Genomic DNA, 24,425 nt, shown 5'->3' with positions numbered 1-24,425 from the left:
GTAGGTTTCCAGTTCTGCAAAGGCTGTGCGGTGACCGAGGATGAGGAGGCAGGGCCTCCGGGGCGCTCTAACGCCGCGCGCATGCAGACGTGCAGGTTGTCCCCGTGCGTGGGCCGAACTGGCAGTCCTCCGGCCTCTCGGCTGCTGCTCATTCCACCAACCGAGCGGCCACTTCCACGGCAGTGCCAGGAGGGCCCCGATCCCACCTCGCGCAGACCCTTCCTGGGGAGGCGCATCCTCTGAACTAAACGCTGCCGGAAGGTGGGGTGCTCTGGTTTTGCGCCCTCTGTGACTGTCCTTTGCCTCCGGTCCCCAGAGGAATTCTGGACACCAGTGGCACAGAAAGTTTTCTGTGATAACATCAGCGGTGAGTATGAACACCACCCAGCCAGCCGGATCTTTCTCACGAGATAGGCACAGCTATCGTCCGTTATCAACACACACCTCTTCACGCAACCACAACGTTGGACAAACCCGTGTCTTCCCCTTCCTCTCCCTTCCTCAGAGGTGTCTCCCCTCATGAGGCAAGCTTCTATAGATACAGGTTGTCCACTTTCTCTCCTCAGGGCCCGAGTAACACGAACATCTGCATGCTTATTAACTGCTGCCATCACCACAAATGTGGTCTCAGTGAGGCTGGAACCCATCCTGCCTCTACCACTTACCAGCTAGGTGGCCTTGAATGACCTGCTTTAACCCCGAGAGCCCCTATTTTGTTGATATAAAGGGGGGATCATCATAGGTAACACTTAGGAGCATTTACCAAGGCAGGCCCTGTTCTATGAGTTTCCCTGTGCAGTGATGGAGAAATCTCTCAATAATCCTGCAAGGTAGGTATTATTGTCCTCTCTTAACAGAGGAGTGGAAAGAGGTTCAAGGAGGTTAAATGACTTGCCCCAAATCACTCAGCTGGCAAACAGCTGAGCCAGGACTGCCCTCCATAGCCAGCAAGCTGCCCATTACTCCTCATGGGACCAGGAAGAGTCTAAGAGGACTATGTGGAAGATGCAATGAGCTCAGGGGTTGAATGCAGGCTCGCTGCAGGCAGCACTCAGTAGATGTTAGTAAATAAGATAACTGGGCACCACCATAATCATCACTGTCACCGTCACCATTATTGAAAACACTCAAGGGACTGTCGTCCCGGACCAGCAGCATCAGCATCGTCTGGGAACTTGTCAGAAATGCAGATTCTCTGGCTCTCCTCCAGACTCACTGAGTCAGAAATGCTGGGGTGGGGCCCAGAAATCTGTTTGAACAAGCCCTCTGGGGGATTCTGATGTATGCCCAAGTGTGAGAACTTATCCAGCAGCCGAAGGAGACAGGGAAGAGAGATAAGAAAACTGAGGCTCGGAGTAGGAGAAAGGCTCATCCACCATCTCGCAACCAGGTCTTAAATTTGCATCTGTGACCAAGACTTTGCTCTTTGGGCTACACCCTGCTGCTGTTCCTGTAGGCAGCTCACCATGGAGGGAAGGGGCTGCCAAGTAATGCACTATGGGTGAGCAGGAGGAATGGTGGCTCTATTAGGCCCTTCGAAGATCTGGAGACAACTCTCCCAAAATAAATCTCTTAGCTAAACAGACACTTTCCAAAAGACATCGTCATTTCCCAGAATACAGAGTGACCTAGAAACCAAGGCCAGGAAAGAACCTTTGAGAGGGACAGAACTCCTTTCCTTCTCTCCATACTCCTCCCCTCGCCTCTCCCTGTCTCCCCTCTCTTTCTCTTTCTCCCTTCCTTCTTTTATTTTCTGAAGAGCTTAATATTTAAACATTGATTAATGTAGCATCTTTATTTATTTATTCCTTCAACAGACATTAACTGAACAATCATTATGTGCCAAGCCCTGCGGTGAGCACTGTGGTTCTAAAAGCTCAAAACCCTAGTGAACAAGTTAAAGACTACATACAGGTCTTCACTCACGTGCCCATTCACATCAGTGTAATTATGAATGCAGGTACATTTAAACAAAGCAGAGTACAGTAGGGAAATAAAAGAACCTAAAGCAAGACATAACCTCACAGCATCTCATCGTGGCTCTGTATTAGCTATGTGATTTGGAGGCAGGTTATTCTAAGCCTCGCTTTATTTTCTTATAAGATGGGGACAATAATACCTAGAAATGGTGTTTTTAAAGAACCTAAAACATAGTAAAAGATAGTTTTATATTTTTGTTAATTTTCATCAATTTCTCCTTGCGTTTCTAACCTTTTAAAAAAACTTTATATGTTTAGCTGCTATGTTGTTTGGTGCATACAGATTTGATCTCTTATCTTCATAAATTATACCATTTGTGCTACTGCGCAATGAATTGTGTTGTCCTATTCAGTATGCTTAGCCCTAAATTCCACTTTTCAGATAGCAATATTGTCACGCCTGCTTTATTCTCTGTATTTCACTAGAATCATTTGGCCTATCCCTTTATTTTTAAGTCCTTAAAATCAAAGTCTCCATCTTTAATAGCAGGCTTTGGGTCAAACATTTGGTATAACAATTGATAGACATTATTTTACTTCATTAAAATTTTAAAACTCAATTTCGGCTGAATGGCTTCTGAAAAGAAAAAAATTCATTTAAAAAAGGAGAGAAAAAAGATGAGGGGAAAAAAAAGGTAGTCATGAAGGTTGCTTTGACTTTAAAGAACTTAGTGACCTCATATTTATAGGAATTTGGAACAAATGAAGCAGAGGGAGGCAGATTGTGGTGGTGGGTGGGAGAGAACAATTAATATGAAGATGGAAAAGAGTTGAGTAAAAATGTTAGCTGGGGATGAGTGATGCTGAACTAATCATGAAATGTTAGGCCTCAAAAATTCCTTGGACTTGAAAGGCCCAGCTGGCTAATTCTACAGAGAGGTAAGCAACTTGGCAAGAACATCACACAGCCTGGTGCACATGGCTATGACCACATTCCCATCTTTGGGACACCATGTCCCTCAACGCTGGGCAACTGGAAAGAACAGACTATATTCTGGAAGATTCACTCAGAAAAATCAAGCTAAAGCTTCCTTGTTAAATTTAGTAAGAAAATGTAGAAGAATGGACTCCAGTGTAATAAGAGTGGTTATGAACAAGTAGTAAATTAATCTAATTTGTAGCACCTTCCATGTGCTTTTAGCTAAGTGAAGATATAGCCAAAAAGAAGTGCAGTGAGTAGAGTGGACCAGTTCTATAAATGCAGCAGAGAGCTGGAAAGATTATTAAATATCTGGGGAAATGATATATGTGATATGTGAAAGCCTTCATATTAAAAATGCACATGAATGGGGAAGCAGGATTCAATGTACCAAACTCTGAAAACACTTTCATAACATGAGGTTCACCTGCATCCGCATTCATAAGCATACATAAGTGGAAGTACTAATACCACTATAAATGGGGAAACTAGGGTAGGGTTGCAGAAATAAATGATCTAAATTTAGCTAGAAGCACAGGAATGAGATCTCAGGTTTCTGGTATCCAGGCCTTGGAACGTGGTTTCTAAGGTCTTAGCATGCTTTGAGAGGTGGTCATGGAAAATGCTGGCATACTCACATCTGCATAGATGTTAGTTCCAAACACAGGAGCCCAGTAGGATGGCTCGTCTTTGCAGTGTGCTGGGCAATGAACTCTGGAAAATAAGAAACATTTGTATGATGGTTATGATCATTAGAAAACAAAAGTTCTCGAGAAGCAGCTAGCCTTCCCTATTTGAATTTCAAGATTAACTTCTTACATGGGAAAGGAGACAACCATACAGTTTACTCTTTCAGAAAAAAAAATATACCTCTCCCACCCTAGCAGTGGTAGATATTTTCCCTCTTTGTAAACAGTGCATACAGAATTTTTAAATTCCATATGAGACATGCAAAAATAACAAGGTGAAAAAGAATAAATATGTAAGAAAGGTGAATATGGGATTGGGAGAGGTTGAACCTTCCGTTTGTGGGTGTTGGCCAATTCATATTATGGGTACCTCATAATCAGAGCGATTATAATCAATAGACTTTTTTTAAAGGCCACTTCCCTGGGTGAGGGCGGAAAGGGCGGAGGGCCCTCACCTCAGTGAGTCAGACTATTCCAGGGAAGGGGCACTGATAACCTAAGGCGGAAGAGGTTAGATCACCACTGGGTCAGTCACCACGTCCCTGTTAAAGGCATAGGGGATGAGGAGAATACCTCAAACTGGAAATGGGTGGGTCCTAGGTGGTACAAAAGATTCAAATCAGTAAAAAGCATGAATTTAAGAAAAGGTTTTTTAGCTTTTATCTGCAATAGTACACCATGTTGCTGGAACCCAGAGACCAAGAAACCAAGATGGTGGCTGGAAACCATCTGGCCCCACAACAGACAAGATTCTGGCAGGTAAGAGAGCCAGGCAAAGGCATTGGGAAGTTAAAATAGTCTGGGGGGAAGGGGGGCAGGTGTGAGGGCAGGTGGGAGGAGAGAAGGAAGATGTATGTGAGATTTTAAAAAAGAAAAAAGAAATTGGGGAAGAAAATTCTTTCCTACTTTTTCTAGAATGGCAGGTGAGAAACCTGTGTTTTGTAAGCTTGCACTAGATCAAGATCTTTATTCTTTTATGTTTTATGAAATAATTTCCTTCTGCTTCTCTTGAATATTTGGGTTAACTATTTAATACTTAATAAAAAGTTGATTGAATATTCCAAGGGGATCAGCATGGTGGTGATGTTGGTGGTAGAAGCCAATGAGAAAGCTCCAGGGGGATCGTGAGCAGCAGAGGGGAGGAGGGGGGGTTCCCCACCCAGTGTCTTCTCCATCACCAGCACCCTCCCAGGGCTCTTCCCTGCACACACCTTGAGGGTGTCTACATGTTAGTTTTAAGGTGAGTCTTTTGGAAAGTCCATAGGCCTAGGGGCCCAGGAGATGGATTCGTAGCTTCCAAGAGGACTACCAGGTACTTCAGAGGCCAATATTACCAAAGGTTACTTTACGTCACCATTCATCATCCTCCAAAAACCAGCCAATTAAGGTGTGGGTAAACACATGTAAAACCAATTCCTTGGACGAATTGTGTTCCGTGCACAGAATAGAACCCCACATAGCAACACGACAGAGGGAACAGCTGACATGCTCGCAGCACAGATGAATCTCAAAAGTATTATGCAGAGTGAAAGAAGCCAGACACAGAAGTCTACATATTATGATGGTGCTGTTTGTGTGAAATGCTAGAAAAGGCAAAATTATAATGCCAGAAAGGAGACCAGTGGCTGGCAGACACATGGGTGTGAGGTGGAGGGAGAGGGGGATGAGAAGGGACGTTCTGGAATGATGAACACATTCTCCAGCTTGACTGTGGAGGTGGCGACACGATTGGGTACATTTGTCAAGACTCATAGAATTGCATACTTAACAATGGCTGGATTTTAGTGTGTGCAAGTTACACCCCAGAAAAGCTGGGGTATAATGAGCTGGTTCTAAAATGACCCATAGAAGATGTCACAGATGAAGCACAAGGATCAAGGAACTGATTGAAAGCAGACAGATGACAGCCTGGAGTTCCTAATAAGGTGACGTCCTGCAATTCTATCCCACAGCCAGGGTTGGGAACTGTGGTCTCAGGGAGGAGTCCAGCGGGTCTGTAACTCAGCATGAAGAAGTCGGTTTTCTGGGTGTCTGCACCAAAGGGACACACCTAGAACGCAGTTGTGCTTCATTTCATGAGATGACCTCCCGCCCCTCCCCCACAACTCAGCATGATGCCTCCTCTCAGCCCCTGTATTTGCTAAACCAGATGCCAGTGGGCCTTACCTCGGGCAGTGGGTCCCCGCCTTCTCAAACGGGCAGAGCTGAGCAACCGTGGTATAACAGTCCAGGTCCTGCACTGGGGACAGGAACATGATGGGAAATGGTGAGGTCGTTGGCAAGCTGGGGTCTCAGGCCACCAGCCTGTGAAACAGCCCATTGGACAAGCAGGTCCTGGGGGCTCACTGGGTCCTCGAACAGAGGTGGGACAAGAAGCCAGCAGGTGCTGAGTCTTGGCACTGACCGGCACCTCATCTTGGGCCCCTCAAGGGATGAGATGCCCTGTGGCCTGAGTGTGTCTACGGTTCAGGAGTGTTATCACCCCCTATAGTTTCTCCATGGGACCAATGATACCTTTTGTCTGCTTTTCTATTTTGAAGCTCTCCCCTACCCCATCCTCATGGCAGGTATTATTCTAATTACACAGAGGAGAAAAACAGAGGCCCAAAGGCCAGAGACCATCCTGGGTCCACATAGGGCATGGTGGGAGGGCAGGTTTCCGATTCGTGGTCTAGAGCTCATCCTCAAGGTCACAGAGGTCTGAAAGTGGCTCTAATACTGGCTGCCTGTGGTCTCTGAGAGCATGTCGTCAGCTAGTCCAGGGCTCGGCAAACTTTTCCTAAAGGACCAGAGGCTAAGTATTTCTGGCTTTGAGGCCCTGTGGACTATGTAGCAACCACTCAACACTGCTGGAGGAGCAGAAACCAGCTATAGCAGACGTGTAAATGAATGGGTGTGATGTGTGCCAATAAAACTTTATTTACAAAGACAGATGGCAGGCAGGATTTGCCCTGAGGGTGGTAGTTTGCCAACCCCTGGTCCAGCCTACATTTGTGGGTAGCAATCCAACAAAGGGGACCGGTTCTATATGCCACAGGTTGCTATACCATGAAAGGCAGGGGAGGTCATTAAAATTAGGTTTAGAACACCATTTAAAGGCACAGAAGCATCTTCCTGATACACTATTATTTAGGGGAAAAAAATCATGTTACCAAATTTATGTAATTCCATTGCAATTTTTAAAAGTGTATCAGTGTATTACCAGTGCACATACTCAATCATGGGAAAATAAATTATAAAAGTACTTCCAAAATGTTCACAAATGTTATCTCTAGAATATGGGCCAAACATTTTTTAATGCTTCTTCATATTTTTAAATTATCTGGAATAAATAGGCATTATTTTTGTAATAAGGAAAAAAACTACCGTATGTTTTTATAAAATCATCTAACCAGATCTTTGTGCATCCAGGGCTATGACGACAAGAACTGCTTTCCCAAAGGAAAGGAAGGGTTGGCAGGCCAGCTTCCTGAGGAAGGGCCCCTGCATCTCCGCTTGCCTGAGACTATTCTGGTCCAGTGCCCAGTCTGCGCAACTATAACGCACAGCTCCCCTTCTGCTTATGGCATGCTCTCCCAGGGATGCACCCCACCCTGCTGAATGAACGTACCCTAGACAATAAAAAAAATACATAGGCAATTTAAACTATAGGTAATAGGAAAAGCTGGGCCAGAGATGGCAAACATGTGCCACATACTTCCTTGCGTTTTCCTCTGGTCCTCATGGCAGACAATACTGGTCTATCAAGCCCTATTTTCTAATGAGCTCAGAATGCGGCTTCAGCACCCTTCTCAACACAGGGCTCCAGTTGCTACTGTGGACCAGCAGGAACGGACTACCTCCTATCAGGTGCTTTACACCCAGGCATTAGCATTTCTGCAGCACTCAGCTGGGAACCAATGTCAAGTTCAGATATGTTTAGAAACTGGTTAAAGAATTGACCTCATCAGGAGCCTCCTTTCAAATGCCTTTTTAAGGGCTGAGAACAGCAGTGTTAACAGGCATCAAATACAATCAATAGCTAAGGAGAATGACATCTCCAGGAAAACCCAAGATAACCTGTGTATTACAGTTCCATAAAAACAGACTGGCCAGCTTACCTTTTACTTTTGACACCACGAATGAGCTGGAAGGCTTGTATTTGCTAGAAAAGAAAACAGGAGGTAAATGCAAACAGAATCGTTTCTAAAAGTCCAAGATTGCTCCTGCATTTATTTTATTTTCAGCCTCAACTTTATATTTTCCTACTTGTTTCTCATCAGCCTTGGGAAGGCTCAAAGCCCTTAGAACATTCCAGAGTAGGGCTCACCCTTAGAACATTCCAGAGCGGGGCTCGTTAAACTTCTCTGTGCCAAGAACCCCTCTGGCAGCCTTGGGAAGCCTATGGACCTCTTCACAGAAAAGTGACTTTAAAATGTGTATGATAAATTTACAAGATTAACAGAGAATCAGTTACTCATGACATTGTTACAGAGGTATTAAAACGACTCTGCATTCCAGTGAATGCATTAAAAACACAATGGAGAGGCGAGTCTTCTAACCGCTGTTGTCTCAGGGTAATGATGGCAGAGACCGTGTTTTCAGATGGCCGCAACAACCAGATTTGTCCCAGTGAGAGGGTTGCTGGCCCTGCTAATGCTACTGTGGTTTGGGGCCAACGTTCATACCAGCAGGAAATACTACATTTCAATTAGAGGTTAGAGAAAATAAAGCTTTGATTTGCTTTGTGTCGCTGTTTGCAGACTCCCTAAAATGTGAAGAACTCTGTTCCAGATGCAAAGTTGGCAGTTGGGAGGGCCCAGAAGCAGCTCTGTGACAAGCGTGCTGGGCCACGTGGGGCCCAAACCTGGTGCCCCTGCTGAGCCTCGTGTGGCCAGCATTAGGTCACTGGGCCTCCGAGAATATGTTGCTTCCGTTTAGACTTCCTTGCTCTTGTGTTTACACAACCCCTGAGTCCCTAGCTAAGACGAAGAGGGAATTTTGCAAGACCTCTTGAAGAACCAGGCCTTTGAAAGGGGAATGACTCATGTGGTTTTTGAAATGTCCTGAGTGGAACTCCTTGGAACACACACAGGGGCTTTGGTCACTGTGGTCCTTGCTGCAGACCCTGGGAAGGGCACTGACACGGGGAAGCTTGCTTGATGCAATGCACCATGGCCCAGGGCTGCAGGAAGCTGGGACAGGGTCCCCAGTGTCCCTGCTGGGCCAGACACTAAATCCTGCATGGGGAGGGGGCTCCCGGGCATGAGGAGGGGTGCATTCTGAGGGCTCTGGGTGACAGATCTTTCCTGGCGACTGTGGAAGAACTTTATCATTTTAAAGATTGGCTGGCTGTACCTCTGTGGACTAGCTGGGTGTCAGCCTGTCAGCCCTGGGTTCTACCATGGCTCTCTTTGACCAGCGAGGTACTGACACCCAGAAGAGACGAAGAAACTGGCCCAAGGTCACAGAGCAGAGGAAGGGTAGAGCCAGTCTGTTTGGCCACTGTTGGGTTCCATGCTCCCAGTTACTTTATGCCTCTATGGACAGACCACGATGTGGCCTCCCCCACCACTCCCCAGAAAGTCAGGATAGGGAGGACAGCCTGTCCTGCAGCCTCTGCAGGCCTTATCTGAAAAACAGTATCTTGCAAAAAAAAAGTAAATACATTTTAAAAATGAAAAGCCTCATTCTCTAGAAAGAAAAGATGCTAATCAGGAAGAAACCTATAAACTCAAGAAGGGGTCAAAACTCAGCCAAATTAAACACAGAAAAACCCACTTGGGGGAAAGATGGTAATTTGCCTATGGGGTGATTTTTGAGCTACATGGTTAAGTTTATCTTTATAGTTTTTTTTCCCCCTGCTTCGTTATACTGTTCGGTGCTTTTCGAAATTTCGACAATGTTTTCATAACCCATGGGGGAAAATGTTTTAAGGAATCCTGATCACAGAATAGTTACCTCAAAGACTCCACACCATGTCTCTCAGATCTGACGAAGAAGGGGACCTTCCCGTTCCTGGTGACATCCACCAGGCCACCTTTGCTGTCCAGGATTCCGTAGTGAATGGCGGCCCGGCATATGCTGGATGACTGGGGGCAAGAACGGGGCACCATAAGTCCATCTGAATTGGCCTTTGTCCAGGCTTCTTAGAAATATCCAGGATGTTTGTCCTCAACCCACAAAAAGCTGAAACGTCAGGCCAGAGCTCGCCCCACTTCTGACCTTCCTTTCCCTAGAACACGTCTTTGTTCCTGGAGTAGCTTATCTTAGAAAACTCATCCGAGGTGCTTTACAAACTAAGAACAGTGACAAACAGCCCTTTCTCCCCATCCAGTGGAGCACATTAATGCTAGGTCTAGAATGGAGACGGACTTTCATGAGGGTCAGCCCCCGTTCCCCAAAGTGGCTTTACTAGTCCGTGATCCCAGAGATATGTGCGGATCAGCTCTCAGGCTGAGGGGTGGAAAGGAAATCTCATCGTGAGGAACCACCAACCTCCTTTACAAACACACGGTGGGAGTCCACACAGGACACTTACACTTTCATAGAAGAGAGTCCCAAAAACTTTTGCCTTGCTCTCCAGGCAGCCTGCGGGGCACTGATACCTAATGGAAAAGAAAGGAGATGACTTTCACAGGTGAACGTGTTGATGGAATCTCGCCAAGAACTTATCTGGGTTTGTCTCCTACAAAAGCTTTACTATTATATCAGAGAGAAGCTTCGGTGATACACAATTTACTGTTTCCAAGCGAGTCACAACTTCCCTAGGCTGGAGCTCATAGTCCCACGAGCACCATTCTAGATTCAATCTGACCTTCTTATCACGTGTTTGAGATTCGTGTTGAAGGCAGAGACGCAAATAGGACAATTCACAGAAGAGAGACATGTGGCTTTAACTTTAAAGGCACCAAAAAAAACCAAAAAAACAAAAACAAAAAAAACCCCAAAATCCTGAACTATCAGTCATCAAAGAAGGTACTAATTGAAAGGAGATGCCTCTCTCAGGTGTCAAATTGCAAGGTTTTTTTTAATAGAATAAAATTCAATGATAATGCTCATGCCCATGAAAATGCATAAATTAAGCTTTCTGGAAAGCCTTAAAAATTCATATCCTCCAATTCTTGAACTTTCCTTGTAAGTGTATAACCCAAGGTAGAAGTCAGAAAGACCCACATGTTATTCCAAAGTGTTTATAATAATGAAAAACTAGAAATAAGCCAGCACTGTCAAAGCAATGGCCAAACATATGTTTGTGTGGTCGTATGTTAGAGTATGATGCATCTGCTAGAAATGAAGTCTTTGAAAAATATTTGACTTTGGAAAATCTTAAATGAAAACAGTAATGCACAAGATGCATAAGCAGCGGTAATCTCACGGGGGCACAGAAAACAGACGAGAAGGGACTACATCAAATTGCTAAGAATATCAAGAAGATGCTGGGACATTTGGGTTTTTTTTTGCTTTAAACTTCTTTGTTGTTGTTTTTCCTGAATTTTCCTGAATTACTTACAATAAACAAGAATACCTTTTAGATCAGAAAAGAAATGGCCCAGTAAATATTATTTTTGTCAAAGCATCAGGTGATGGGATCCCTTTAAGGAGACAGACTGTGGATGCACTTGTGTTTGCAGGTGGGAGAGTTATAGTTCTTGATTGGAGGCCTCAAATAGTCTATGTGTGGATGGACGCCCACCTTCTCGCTGCTTGCAGAGGGTCCCACCTACCGACTCTGGAACTTTCTCAATGCCACCTGATGGATGGTCTCCAAACCTTATAATTTTTTCGCATTGACTACTCAGGCATGTTGCTCTCATAATGAGCTTGCAGTATAGAAAGGCACATCATCGCAAAGGGACATCTCAGCATTCTGAAAACCCCAGCCCCATGCGAATGTGCCCTAACGCCATGCACAGGGACAGTTAAACCACCACCCCTCATGGCCACATGTTGCTCATCTCACCAACAAACTGACTGCTTTTACTTTTGCAGTACTTGCTGGCCAGCTGCTCTTGGGCTGCACGAGCCCTTGAGCGACCTCATCCTGGGTTGTTCAAAGTTGACTTCCTGACACTCCTGCCAAAGTCCAAGGGAAGCTTCTCCTGGCAAACAAAATCCCAAATCCCCATTGTATATAGCAGGATCTGCTACCTTCTCTTTTTAGCATATGTGCTAAATACCACAATTCACCTTTAGATGAATGGTTGCCAGACTCTGGAGGAAGAGGAGTAAGTACCACTCTACCACTGACATGGTTTTCCAACCATGAGCCCGAGGTTCTGCGTGAGGCCACTGCACCTGTTGGCCATTTGCTGCCAGAAAGAGCGGCCTAGCAGCTGCACTGCCAAAACCAAACCCATCCTTCTTGGCAAACATTCTTCAACATCTGAATGGACAATACTGACTCCATCAGTTAGATGAATTCATTCAACTACCAGGGGAATAAATACACTGACAGTTCTTCCTTCAGTGGAGACTCACAGACCGCAGTCCTGCTGAATCTGTCAGTGGCCAACAGCGCCAACTCACACGTGCCCTCCCACGGCCCCCTCCCTGACCTCCCTGGCACAGAACCCTGGGTTGCCTTGTGACCCCCTTCACACACACAGGTGGAATGGAGCCCCAACCGTGCAAGATCTCCATGTCTACAGCACATCTGCTACTTGCACATCCACAGTCTGGGGACTCTTTTCAGGCCAATAACCTAGAGCATCCATGATTCAGGCCTCTCCTCCCCATTAGGGATGAAACACTTAACTGGGATATATGTCCAGGTGGGAGGAGACCCAGGGCTTGGGCCAACTCCCTAGTCAAAGGTTATCAATGGGAGTGATTTTTACCCCTCAGGGAACGGTGGGAAATTTCTGGAGACATTTTGTCATCTCACCTAAAGGTGGGAGTGCTCCTGGTATCCAGTGGATTAAGGCCAGAATGCTGCTCAGAACCCTCCAGGGCACAGAATAGCCCTGCCACAAAGAATTATCTGGCTCTAAGTGTCAGTACATCACGGTTCAGAAGCCCTGCTCTGAGTTGACAGACACAGATCATTTTCGTGTGCCAGGCTCATAATAAATGGTGGCAGTCAGAGAGACCTCCAAGACATCACGGTCAGTCTAACTTGTGAGGTGACCCATAACCCACAGCAGCCCTTCGTAGGGCTGCAGGTGCCGGCAACAAGTTCAGCCTAGACCTTACCTGTTGCACGTGGACCCTTTGCACTTGTCCTTCATCTTGGTATCACATCGGACAACTTGGGCTAGGATGAAAGTACGATAATACACGTCATGCAAACGGAAGAATTGGTCTGAGTTAAAAGAGACCACCCCCCACACCGATGAACCTTCTGGAACATCCTGGGATCCAGGTCATAACCCGAGCGGCAGTGCTGCCCAAAGGCTGCACAGTTCAGCTGCGATGTTTGAATCCCAGGCCCACCCTTTTAGAGTAGCAGTGAGACCCTGAACACATTCCCTCCTGTCTCTGAGGTTTGGTTTCCACATTTTGAGCAGCAGGGATAAGTCCAGCAGGTGCTATTTCTGTGAGCATTAACCAAGAAAGTCAGCATAGCCTTGGAAGGGGGACTGGCACACACCAAGTGCCCCAAAGCCCTGGAAGGCTCTGGAAGGGTAGGACTTACAGGCCTTCCCCAGCCAAGATGGCTTTGGTCAAGCTTTCCTTGTTTGTTTTCTAGGGACACATCAGAATCTTGGCATAGTGTTAGAGTTGGTCCAAAAGACATATATTATTTTGTAATTTAAAAAATTTTTTTTAGAAATGGAACAATTTTAACCTCTGGACAGACAAGGGCATCAGAGTATTTTCTGGTGAAAGAAAGCTACAGAATGATGAGGTGGGCAGAAGTTCCCCGGGGAAGGACACTGGCAGGCCCGAGAGGACAGAGACTGGTCAGGCAGGGCAGGGTGGAGCAGCTGAAAAACCTAAAGAAACAGGAGCACAACCTTGGCCCTGGAGGGGGGGGGGGTGCATTTTATGCTGTTTGAAGCTTAGGGGGAAACGGAGAAGCCCAGCACACAGCCCAGGCCTGTGACGTGCCCGTGAGCCCCGAACCTTCAGTAAAGGCACTACACTGGGGACACAGAGCATATGAGGGCAGAACAAAGGGAGCTGTGAGCTGAGTGAGCTGGCAGGGCAGGGCAAAGCATGATGAGGGGTGAACATAACAACATTCCACACCTGGGCACCTCCAGGAGCCTCGTGGGGAGCCCTGGGAGGCACCGTGGTGATGACCACAGAGCTGACACTGGGTGGCCCCCATTACTGCTAATGGTCCTCACAGCAGCCCTGCTTGGGCCCTACTGCCCCCTTGTCTGGATGAGCAAACCAAGTCTCAGAGGCCAGTGAGGGTCCGAGTCACCAGCCGGTATGGGGCGGTGAGGGGCCACAGCTCACCAGTGCCGGCCCTGGGGAGCCACGTCCAGCTGACACCCCCAGAAGAACCCAGTTTTAGCCCAGGCCCCCCTGGGCTGGCCCCCTTGTCCTGAAAGGATAAGGTCTAATCTTAAAATACTGGCCAGGGGGGAATGCCACCCAAGCACCACCCCTGGGATGCTAGATTTTGAAAAGACTTAAAGATATCATTTTAAAAAAATACCTTAGGGCTGTGCTTTTGCAGCTACGCCCTGCCCTGTTCCCCACTGTTTGCTGACCTGGAGACCTCTCCACACAACCCCAGCATCCCTACTCCCCTCCCCGCACCCCTGCAGGAGCGCTACACGCACCCCCCCCTCCCCCCCCCCCCCCCCCCGCAGCCCTGGGGCAGGGGACAGAGCCCCCACTCACTCATGTAATTCACCGCGGGCGCTTTCTTGGGCTTCGTGGGTCTGACCACCCTGGGCTGGACCCAGACGTGCTTCTCTTCAGGAATGGGAGCCACCTCCACCTCGTTCATCTCGTCTGTTTCGGGTTTGGGGCTGTAAGACTCTCCTTAATCGTGGAGAGGGCGAAAGAGATAACACAGAGGATTCAAGAAAAATGCACTTTGTGGGGAAAACAGCAACTGTGAAACTGAACTGGCTGGAGGTTCACGTTCACAAAGAGTGGGCTCAGCGGCAGCGAGAGAGTTACGCTTCGGAGCAGAGCCAGCCAGGTGGAATTCTACGGCCGAGGCCAGCGGCCGGGCAATCTGCTCGCCGTGTTTGCTTTGGACCGGGGGCAGCCGGGCAGGCCAGAGGTGCAAACCCTGCTGCTGCTGGCACCTGGGGGATCACAGTGGCTTCTTGTCCCACCTCTTCCTGCACGCCACCACCTGCCCGAGGAGGCGGCTCCAGGAGCTGCCTCACCCTCTGACCCCAAACTGGCACCGTCTCCCCTGAGGTCCTTCTGGCCCCAGGTATTCACTAGGGGGGAGGGGAGCCTTCCTAGGTTCTGTGCCCACCGTGGTGCAGGAGACCCGAGTCGGTGTCCTTGGACCACGCTGCACCCCGCCGCAGGCACTCTCTGCTCCGTTCTGGGCCCCTGTGAGTCATTGCTCAACCAACTCAACGCCTTTCTCTGCACGGAAGCTTCACTGTCCAACGCGTACAACCAGCCAAAGACCCAACTCCAGGTTAAAAACAGAGTGACTCCATCAGGTCCTCATAGTTTTCCCAACCCCAGTATTATCACGTTCATTGACAACCCATGACCATGACCCCCAGGTTTCAAGCATGTTAATTAACCATAGATTCCATTTCTTGTAAGTATTTTCCAGTTTCCATCCTGAAAGACACCTGAGGGCACTCAACAGCACCCACCTGCAGGCCGTCAGGGTACCACGCTATAAATTGCAGCCAACGCACAGAAAAATCTTGCTATTTTTATTTGCCGGCAAGGCCTTGTCCAGCACTAACGATGCGCACCCTTGCCGGGAGAGCCCTCCCACCCTTACGGTGTGCACACCCATCCCCTAAGGGCGTCTGTGGACCAGAGCTGGAAACCCTGCCTTGGGAGCCCCTCGGGTGAAGGTGACATAGAGCGCCTCCCAAGCCTCTTCTGTGGCACCGGATTAAAATTCAAGTGCCAGCAAGTGCTCATCAACCCTATAGACTCATTCCCGCTTCTGGTTAGGAGCCACGATCTCTCAGTCTCCAAAGGTGGACCAGGTGTTTGGTGGCTATGCAAAACAAGCATCCAAATCCAGGGCAAATTCTCTGGCGCTTGTCAAGGCAGGGCCGCTCTGCATCTGTTTCACAGGCCAGTCCCCCAAGCACAAGCACCACCCCGGGTGAGGAAGGTGGGTGGGATTTAAGCAGGTAGGGAATGGCAGTCCTGAGCCCTAGGGCCGTCCTTATCAGGGTTCACAGCGTGTTGCCACCACCTGCCCCTCCCACCAGCTGCAAACTCCCTGGGGCCAGGAGCCAGCCTGCCTCACTCCCCCTCACCAGACACCCGGCTCCCAGCCACAACAATTTTGTTCAACAAAATTTGCTGAATGAAGGATGAGCTAACCCTTAAAGATTTCGGTCTTTGAGTTCTTTCGGGTAAAAAATAAGAAAAAGAAAAAAGTCTTAGCTGAGTTTAAAGACATTCACGGTGAGAATTCTGACAGCACCACTTGTCACCCAAAGCTATAGGCAAAATCTCTACGAAGACACCAGGTTTGCAAACACCCCTCGGTACACATCTGATTCTGGCCTGCTCTTCCCGTCAATGTGGCTATTCAGGTTTGTGCTTCACGGAAGGCCAGAGCTATCTCTGGAATGAGCCGAGTTTTCTTCCACTGGCCTTTAGGATTTTTATACCTCATAATCGTGGCTTTATTCAGCCGAATATAGTTTGGTAAAGCAGTCTAAAGCATTTGAGGGTTCACTATTTAAGAAAATGGGCAGACAGTCCTCGCCCTCAGACACACACATGAAAAGTGGAATGCTTACCCAGAGGACAGGCTGTATTTGAGCACATCCTAATTAAGATCCTCTGTGCAGAGCAGTGCAGACCTGGGGAAATTCCATGCCCAAGTTCATGGCAAGGTTACTGTGTGCACCGTCCAGCTCCAGACCAGGGGTCTCGGGCCCCACGGCATCGTTCACATCAACCTCCAGACTCCTACCTGGTTCTGCAGGTAGTGACAGCACTCAGAGCTAACGTTTGCTGGACACCAACTGAATGATGACTTGCTGGCTCGGCCCTTGCCTGGCGTGCTCTCCTGGCTCCCTAGGAACCCTGAGTCAGCCCCATTTCACAGACAGGAAAATCAAGGCTTGGAGAGGCTAAGCTACCTGCCCAAGCTCACACAGCTGAGTGTCAAGCTGGCCTTCCATGAAGCCCACGCCCTTGATCGCCACGTGGTTCCTGGAGGGACGGAAGCTTCTCGTATGGTCTATCTTTATCCCTGCTCTATCTCCATTATAGGTCAAGGCCTTGCCAGGCACCCTCAATCAATGCTTATTAAGTAGCTTATGCAGATAAGCTGCTTTACAGGAGACTTTCTGCATGGTTAGCTAAGAAAACTGGGATGCCTGCCAAGGGAACTTGGGTATTTTCCACCACAAATAAAAAAACAAGCACAGAGGCTTCATTGGGTGGGCAACCCAGCATCTAAGGTGTCTTTGTGTGCATTTGTTCTTTGAAAATGATCCTCTGTGGGTATGGGCAGTATATGTGTTCAGATGGCATGCAGAACACATCTGCTACATGACCCTGGAGCCCTCAGAGCGAACTGGCAGTTGTAACACCAGGTGACCAGGGTTCGAGGAGAGTCTGGGTGCAGAAGAGCACAGGTGCACTGCCTGTGTAGTCAGGGAAGGCTCCCTGGAGGAGGTGTGACACCAGAGCTGTGTTTCCAAAGGGGAGCGGGTATCTGCCAGGTTCGTGACATGGATGAGGCCCCCAGGCGGTGAAAGGGCCTACACTCCCCACCAGGTGAGGAAGGGCCCCACGCAAGGTGGTAAGTGCAGTCGTACCACCCACCCCCACTCCTCTCGGGGAGGGGGAATGGAATGGGGGTGTTTATAAAGCACTATGTGCAGGCTGCTGTGCTAGCATCTCACACCCTTCTCTCCACATCCTCCATCCAGGAAAGCTTCTACAGAGGGACTCGACTCTTACGGTCACAGATGGACAAACAGGTTCAGAGAGAGCAAGCAGTAGGCCCAAGGATGCACCTGCAGGAACCACAGAGATGAGCCCTAGCCTGAGCAGCTCTGGCTTGTGCACCTGATGGGCCCCCAAAGTAGCCCTGTGACGAGATTAGGCTTGAGTGAAGAACAGTGGAAGACGCAAAGAGGAGCCTCAATGGCCAGCCCTCTCTCTCTCTCTCTCTCTCTCTCTTTCTCAGTCCCCAAATCAGCACTCAGGATCTGACGGGGGACTTGCCCCCTCCTGGGCAACTGGACAGCAGCCACAGGCTCGGCCTGCCAGGGACCCGGGGAAGGGCCCAGACAGGCCCAAGGGCCAGCCTCCACCCATGGTCTTGTCCTGCACTGACCCCACTTCCAGGCAGGGAGCCTGAGGCTCAGAGAGGGGGTGGCCTGCCCGGGGCCTGCTGCTGGAATGTGGCGGGTGTGCTCTTCCTAATGCAGGTATGCCAGACTCTAGAACCCACGTGTCTCATGAACGCAGGACTCCGAGCAGGGATATTAGGGGGGTTTCACTACAGCGTGTGGAGCCCTGCCTCGAACACAGAGAAGACGGCTGGGCCAGCAGGAGGAATTCAGTTAACAGCCTCCCTGTCTCCCAGGCTCAGGGTCACACCACCCTCACACCTAAAAGCATACACGTGGGCTCCTGCCCCTGCAGAAGCACCCCTCTCTCACCCCTAGGCTACATCCCCCTCCTAGAGGGCCACCTGCTCGGGAGGCCTTCCCTGACCCCTCCAGACAACAGTGGATGCTCCTGCTATAAGCCCCATGACAGTCAGTTACTTCCCCAGGAAGACACATGTCGCTGCTTGTGCGGCAATGATCCTCCTGGATCCCAATCTTAAGAGGGTAGGGCCTTAAGTGTCAGGTCCCATGGTCATCCCCATAGATAGCACCCAGCAACATCCTGCACACAGCAGGCGTTCAATACGTTCATACCAAATGCGGACTCTCTCCATGGAGCCTGACACCCCCCACGGAAGGCTGGTGTCATGCTCATCTTCCTGCTGGTCAGAGTGACCAAAGGGTCTGAGAACCAGGCTCGAAGTCTGCCCCTGGCCGCTCTGCTGCTCATGGATGACACACAGCCCAGGGAGCAGCACACACAGGTTTGTCACACGTCCAGACCCTCGCCCCCCACAATGGGTGGAAGTAGAGGTGAACGGCTGGCCAGGATGACAGGGTCCCTGGGCCCCGAGCAGGTCTGGGACCCCCACCCTAGCCCATCTGTTTCTGCACCCCAGAGCCCACTGGACTGATGGGGAAAGTCCCACGTGGAGAGCTGCCCTTTCCCACACGCCCCTCTCTGCTGTCACAGGGCCTGCGGGTGCAGCTACATGAACAGCGCGTCCCAAACACAAACCCCTGGCTCGTCCCTCTGGCCCCACTCTGTCCCTCCTGGCGGAGAGCCTGAGAAAATACTGAAAATCGTGAGCAGCACCTTAGGCAAGATGCGCTCCTTACAGCAGTGGGGGTAGTGGGGACACCTTGGTGGCTGACTAGAATCCAGGGGGCAGGTACCCGGCCTCTGAAAGCCAGGGATCTGCCTCAGCCAAGGGGGGAAGGCAGCATGAGCAGCGATGACAAATCGGGTGAGGCGTCAGCAAGATGCAAACAAGGGTAGAAGGAAGGAGACCGACCACCCAGGGGCAAGCCTGGCCGAGCCCGGAGGGGGTCATCCGGGACGGGCACCGTCTAGTCAAGTGCTCTGCATTTCTTGTTTGTTGTGTGTTGACGGCGAACCATGAGCCCAACTCTGGCAGGGACGTGTGTGCATCCAGCATCCGCTCCGGCGGTGGCCGTGGGAGATGCGTACGGGGAGCACATGCCAGCACAGCCCTGTGTCCCCAGGGAGCTGGGCGCTGAGCACCCCCGGGGCCACAGAGGGGGACACCTGCCGCTCAGGGCTGCACAGGCAGGGGGAGGGAAGGCAGAGGCGTCTTGACCTCAGTGCTCATGTTCCCGTGTGACGACAGCTCTTCCGGGACCCACAGACAGAAGGGACGGCCACCAAGGGCGGCCTGTAAGTCACTTCCTACCTCGGTAACACAGGTTGTTGTTGCAGCTGCCTCCGTAGCTGGGCGGGCACTCGGAGCAGGGCCGGCCGGTTTTGTACGGGGCTTCTCCGATCCAGTTCCCCCTGCGGACACGCCAAAAACACCGTCAGGGGGGCCACCGCCCAAGGGCCTGGGCTGTCCAGGGGAGGAAGGACGCTGTGTGCCAGGTGCGAGGAAGGGAGACAGCTGCCCAGAGTCTAGAGGATGCTAGAGGAATCCCCGTGGGGAGCTGCGACACATCCTTCCTCCCCAGCACCCTCGGCCCGTGGCACTGCTGTGTGCACCACCTAGCCCTGCATCTCCCGTGTCCTGCCTTACAGACTGAACGCTATCGGCCACCCCTACCCCAGCCCCAATACTTTCGTGCTGGAAGCTGCTGAGATCCCTCCTTCTAAGCTGTTTCTCAATATCAGCATGTTCTAGGGAGGACCTGGTGTTTACTTAGCTCCTATCAACCAGGTCCCTCTGTCCTGCCAACACCCAGGAGGCTCCTAGAGCTCATAAAGCTTAAGTGACCTGCCCAAGGTCACACAGCACACAAGGGGAAGGGCTCAGAGCCTCTGACCACTCTGCCCTTGGGGTGGGGACCAAGGTCCCTCTGGATGTCATGGATACCATCCACCTCTCTCTCAAGTTCTCCAGGGGCCGGGTAGCAGGTGCAGAGCGGTATTCCCAAGCCCTTCTCTCAGAGCCTGGGCCTTTGGCAGCACAAGCTGGAGTGACTGGGGACCCATCTCTGTGATTCCTTCTAGAAACTTCCTTCAGGGTTGACCTGGCTCACTCAGGAAGGAGAGCCAGAGCCCCGTTGCTAAGCCAAGCCTGGCCCCGGCCTCCCTCAGCCGAGCTGTCCAGAACGACTCCCCGGGCTGCACTCCGGCCCTGCCAGCACGCCACCCCAGCGCTGCCCTCAGCCCTGACCCTCTGTCTCCTTCTCTGTAACAAGGGTGACAGCAGGAGGTCAGGTGGTGAGGGGGTGAGGTGTGGCGGCCCTCGGACCAGGGCCTATGAAGAGGGCCGCGTGCTCTGTGAGCGTTTGCTGAACCAACAAGCTTGTCTGATGGCTGTCCAGGGAGTCGGGGGCCCTGTGGGTGCTGGCTGCAAGCTCTGGTGCCCAGGTCAGCGTCCTGCATGGCCAGGCCCTCAGACTCCTGAGGAAAGAGGCCATGGACGCCACGGAGTACCACACAGCAATCAGGATGGCCCAGTGAACAGGCAATACAGCACACAAACCTCGAACACACAGTGGTGAGCAGGACGTGCTGAGCACAGCAGGACAGACGTGGCTGGTCGGTTCACGTGAGGGTCCAAACCAGGCACACTGACCAGCGGGGAGAGATGTGGAATGGTGGCCCCTGTGGGGGACATCCCAGGCCCCTGGAGACATGCTCCATCTTGAGCTGGGTGGTAGTTACCTGGGTATACATGCGTCCCACGGACTGACTGTGTGTCTCCCCACCACCTGTAATTCCTACGTTGAAGCCCTAACCCCCAGGGTGGCTGTGTGTGGAGGTGGAGCTTCCTAGGAGGTAAGTGAGGTGAAATGAGGCCACAGGGAAAGGCCCTGATGCAGCAGGATCGGTGTCCCTAGAAGAGGAGACACCGGGGAGCCCCCCGGCCTCCCTGCCTCCCTCTGCGTGCACACCCTGAAGAAATGCCATGTGGGGATGCAGCGAGGAAGAGGAACGCCAGCGCCCGGCCCCGCCGTGCCTCCCCCCGGGACACGCAGCCCCTGGCCCTTGGTCACGGCCACCAGCGCCGGCTAGCCCATGCACACGCACGCTTGAGACCAGTGTGTATCCTACGTGTTCTTCTTCTTTCCAAGAAAGCAGTTGGGCACTGGGAAGGGCAGAAGGCGGCTTCTCATAGGATCTTCAAGTGTATTTTTTCTCTATATACAGAGTCTGATAATCATCCCTCACGCCCCACCTGCCACTCTGCCGGGGGGTCCCCCCATCATGGGCCAGTCACAGCTCTTGCACGGGGCGGGAGTCCCTCCCCAGTGATGATGACCTAATCCGCCTGCCCTCACGTCTGTGGGCTGCTGAGACACGGCCAGCACGGACATGCCAGACGCCCGACGGAGAGCGTGTATTTTCCTCCTGACCTCAGCGATTCCCCTCATCCCGCCTCCTCGAGGCCACTCCTGACCCAAACCAAATAAGTGAGGTCACTGCGTTTCATTTCAGTCACCGAGCAAATATGCCTTGAGGGCACACTGTGTGCAAGGCACGGTGCTAGGGCGGCGGCCAGCCCAGCGGCCGGCGTGCAAACCGCAGGCCATATGCGGGGAGGGCAGTGCTCCGAGAAGCAGCACATACTTGATGGGCAAAGGAGGTGAATGAGTACATTGAGGGGTATATGGCCCCCGGATGCTATCAGGATGCTGGGAGGAGGGGGGGAGCTGAGACACAGAGGCTCCATGTGGTCTTTGCTAGAAGGGAAAACATAAAAATGCAAAAGCTAGGTCTAGCGTGAATACATTTCCTAGAGTGCTGTCTGCTGCATATTTTCAGAGAAAAAAAGACTCTCCCCATGGCACACCCCACTGATGGGCCAGCCAACAGCTATTCCCATTTCTGATTTGCTCAGGGAGTCCCAGAAGATGACCTGCAAAGCCAACTGGGCAATGTCATTGGTCGAAGCCAGTTAGGGAAACCTCGTGCCCCTACCGCTTGTCTGTGAGTGGTCTAGTTCTGGCCCGTGACATAAGGGGAAAGTGGACCAGGGCTGAGAAAGGCCTAAGAGAAAGCCCTTTTCTACCATTCTCTTCCATTTGGTTTGGGAAGATGTGATGCCCGGTGCTCTGCAGCCATCTCGGAACCATGAAGAGAGGATGGTACAGCAGGAAAACAGAAAGAGCTTGAGTCCTCACTGACACTGCTCAGCTTTTGGGCTGAACTGGATGCACCAATCTCTAGATGTCTTGTCTTGTGAATTAATAAAGAGATTTCACTGTTTAAGCTCATTTTTGTTGGGTCCTCCATGGCAGGCAAATGCATCCCAACCCAGACAACCATGTTAACTTGTTCTTACTTTGGAGAGTAATTGCAGACGAGATAGACCGCATTCTCCCAAACATCTCCCCAAACGTTCATCCTCCGGCAGGTGTTCACAGCACAGCCAATCTTGTTGGTGGTGGCCCAGACTATCTGAAAAGATGACATCCATGTGTCAGAGCCAGGGACGAGGCACAGCGGGGCCACAGAATCCGGCCTGGATCTACAGACAGGGTGCTGGCGCTAAAGGAGTGAAGGACCGGGTTTTTTCCTTAACCCACTGAAGATCCATCTGTTTGTGGAACACACACCGCCCCCAAACAAAAACAAACACACACGTGGAAAAAGTGCCAGCGATGTGAAATCGCCATACAGGTTTCTAGCGCTGTCGGTCTCTTGCACTGGCCTCACAAACACAAGCTCAGCCCAGCAGCTATACTTTAAGTAACAGCAAATTAAAGGAAAAAATTATGGTGATGACAGAGCAGAGTTTTCCAACCGGGGAGCAGTCCTGCACAGCCAGGGGAGTGATGGGGTTTGGGGGTCCTGGGCTGAGGTCTCAGCTGATGCCGCGAGTGTTACCTGTGTGTAATGGGTGCACATGGGTCCAGAGCACCTCTCTGGACACCAGGGGTTGCACTCGTGGGGGTAGGGGTAGGTGTAGTCCTTCACCTCGTCATACCAGGACTGCACGTGGAAGCCAGGAGAGCGGTACCTGCGGGGGCAGACCACATTGTTACGTCCCGGCCACCATGATACCCGGCAGAGACGGTGGCTCATAGCACTGCTGCCCACGGGGCAGGCTGGAGGAGGGGCTACTTTGGGTGAAGAGCCCCCAGTCCTGCCCAGCACCTGTGTCAGTGCCTAAACTCCAAGCTTGCAAAGAGCGTACCTTGGGGATCCCTAGAGCCCCTCTGGGATCCAGGGGTGTTCCTGGGTGGCCCACAAGCCACCTGTGTGTTCAGGAAACGTTTGCCTGGCCCCCAGTGAGTCATTTTCTCATATTACAATTATGTACTTACCCTCATGTATATTTGGGGAGATATATGCAGCCCACGAACCCTGTACTTCCCAGATATTATTGTTTAAAACGCAACTTGATTTAAAACATGAGTCCATTTAAAGTCAATGCAGAGAAAAACAATGAGTAAGTAATTGTCCAGGTAATGCACAGAAGGGCCAGGGAAGGCCTAAAAGTTGTGAGATAGCCAGCTATGGGGAAGAGGGCACACGGGTCCCCGTCACCCCCAAACAAGAGCCCAGAGACTCAGGTTTCTGTTTCGTCATGACTGGCTTCATTCTTCAGCTGCTGAGGACCCAAGGACTCCGGTATAAGGAAGGAAATGAAATCAAGGTGCGGAAACCTGCAGGTGTGCAGAGCTCTGCTGTCACGTGGGCAAAGCCTTTCAAGAAGTTCCTATTTAGGATTTGATCACCTGAGCCCTCATCCGCCCCCAGGTGAGGAGACCCCAGCCCCCACCCTGGTCATCTCCATGAGTGGCCACTGCCTCCTGGCTCGGCCCCATCCACGGGGTTGGCATCCTTACTTTCCTCCCAGGAAAGAAAATAAACTGGATGCAAATCCCCGGTCAGGTCAGCGTCACCAGCAAGTGTAAACAAAACGGTTTCGAATCAAAGAGAAAAGGCACAACGGGTCTGGCCGTTCCTAAGAGCGCTGTGGTGAGCCGGGCAGTTAGAGGTCTTGTAACAATTACGGTCACAGCCCAG

At 50.7% G+C, this 24,425-nt stretch overlaps 1 protein-coding gene and 1 long non-coding RNA gene across 2 annotated transcripts in view; one reads left to right on the top strand and one right to left on the bottom strand.

Moving 5' to 3' along the window:
• CRISPLD2 (cysteine rich secretory protein LCCL domain containing 2) overlaps window positions 1-24,425 on the bottom strand; it is a 64,698-nt gene that overhangs the window by 16,733 nt on the left and 23,540 nt on the right. Inside the window, exons 4-13 of the mRNA XM_077891048.1 lie at window positions 23,280-23,412; window positions 22,735-22,850; window positions 19,684-19,784; window positions 14,367-14,510; window positions 12,762-12,822; window positions 10,108-10,174; window positions 9,528-9,658; window positions 7,688-7,731; window positions 5,754-5,826; window positions 3,537-3,612 (exon numbers count right to left, since the gene is read on the bottom strand). Of these exons, the coding sequence (XP_077747174.1) occupies window positions 3,537-3,612; window positions 5,754-5,826; window positions 7,688-7,731; window positions 9,528-9,658; window positions 10,108-10,174; window positions 12,762-12,822; window positions 14,367-14,510; window positions 19,684-19,784; window positions 22,735-22,850; window positions 23,280-23,412 (946 nt within the window). The remainder of the gene's footprint in view (window positions 1-3,536; window positions 3,613-5,753; window positions 5,827-7,687; window positions 7,732-9,527; window positions 9,659-10,107; window positions 10,175-12,761; window positions 12,823-14,366; window positions 14,511-19,683; window positions 19,785-22,734; window positions 22,851-23,279; window positions 23,413-24,425) is intronic.
• On the top strand, window positions 2,681-7,232 carry LOC144310272 (uncharacterized). Its single transcript, XR_013375973.1, has 3 exons — window positions 2,681-2,858; window positions 4,244-4,346; window positions 6,999-7,232. It is a non-coding gene; the product is annotated as an uncharacterized LOC144310272 (long non-coding RNA).

Source organism: Canis aureus, chromosome 3 (genome assembly GCF_053574225.1).
Source record: "Canis aureus isolate CA01 chromosome 3, VMU_Caureus_v.1.0, whole genome shotgun sequence".
NCBI classification, from domain to species: Eukaryota; Metazoa; Chordata; class Mammalia; order Carnivora; family Canidae; genus Canis; species Canis aureus.
The sequence above is the reverse complement of the archived record's forward strand: the minus strand, read 5'-3'. Positions and strand labels throughout refer to the sequence as shown.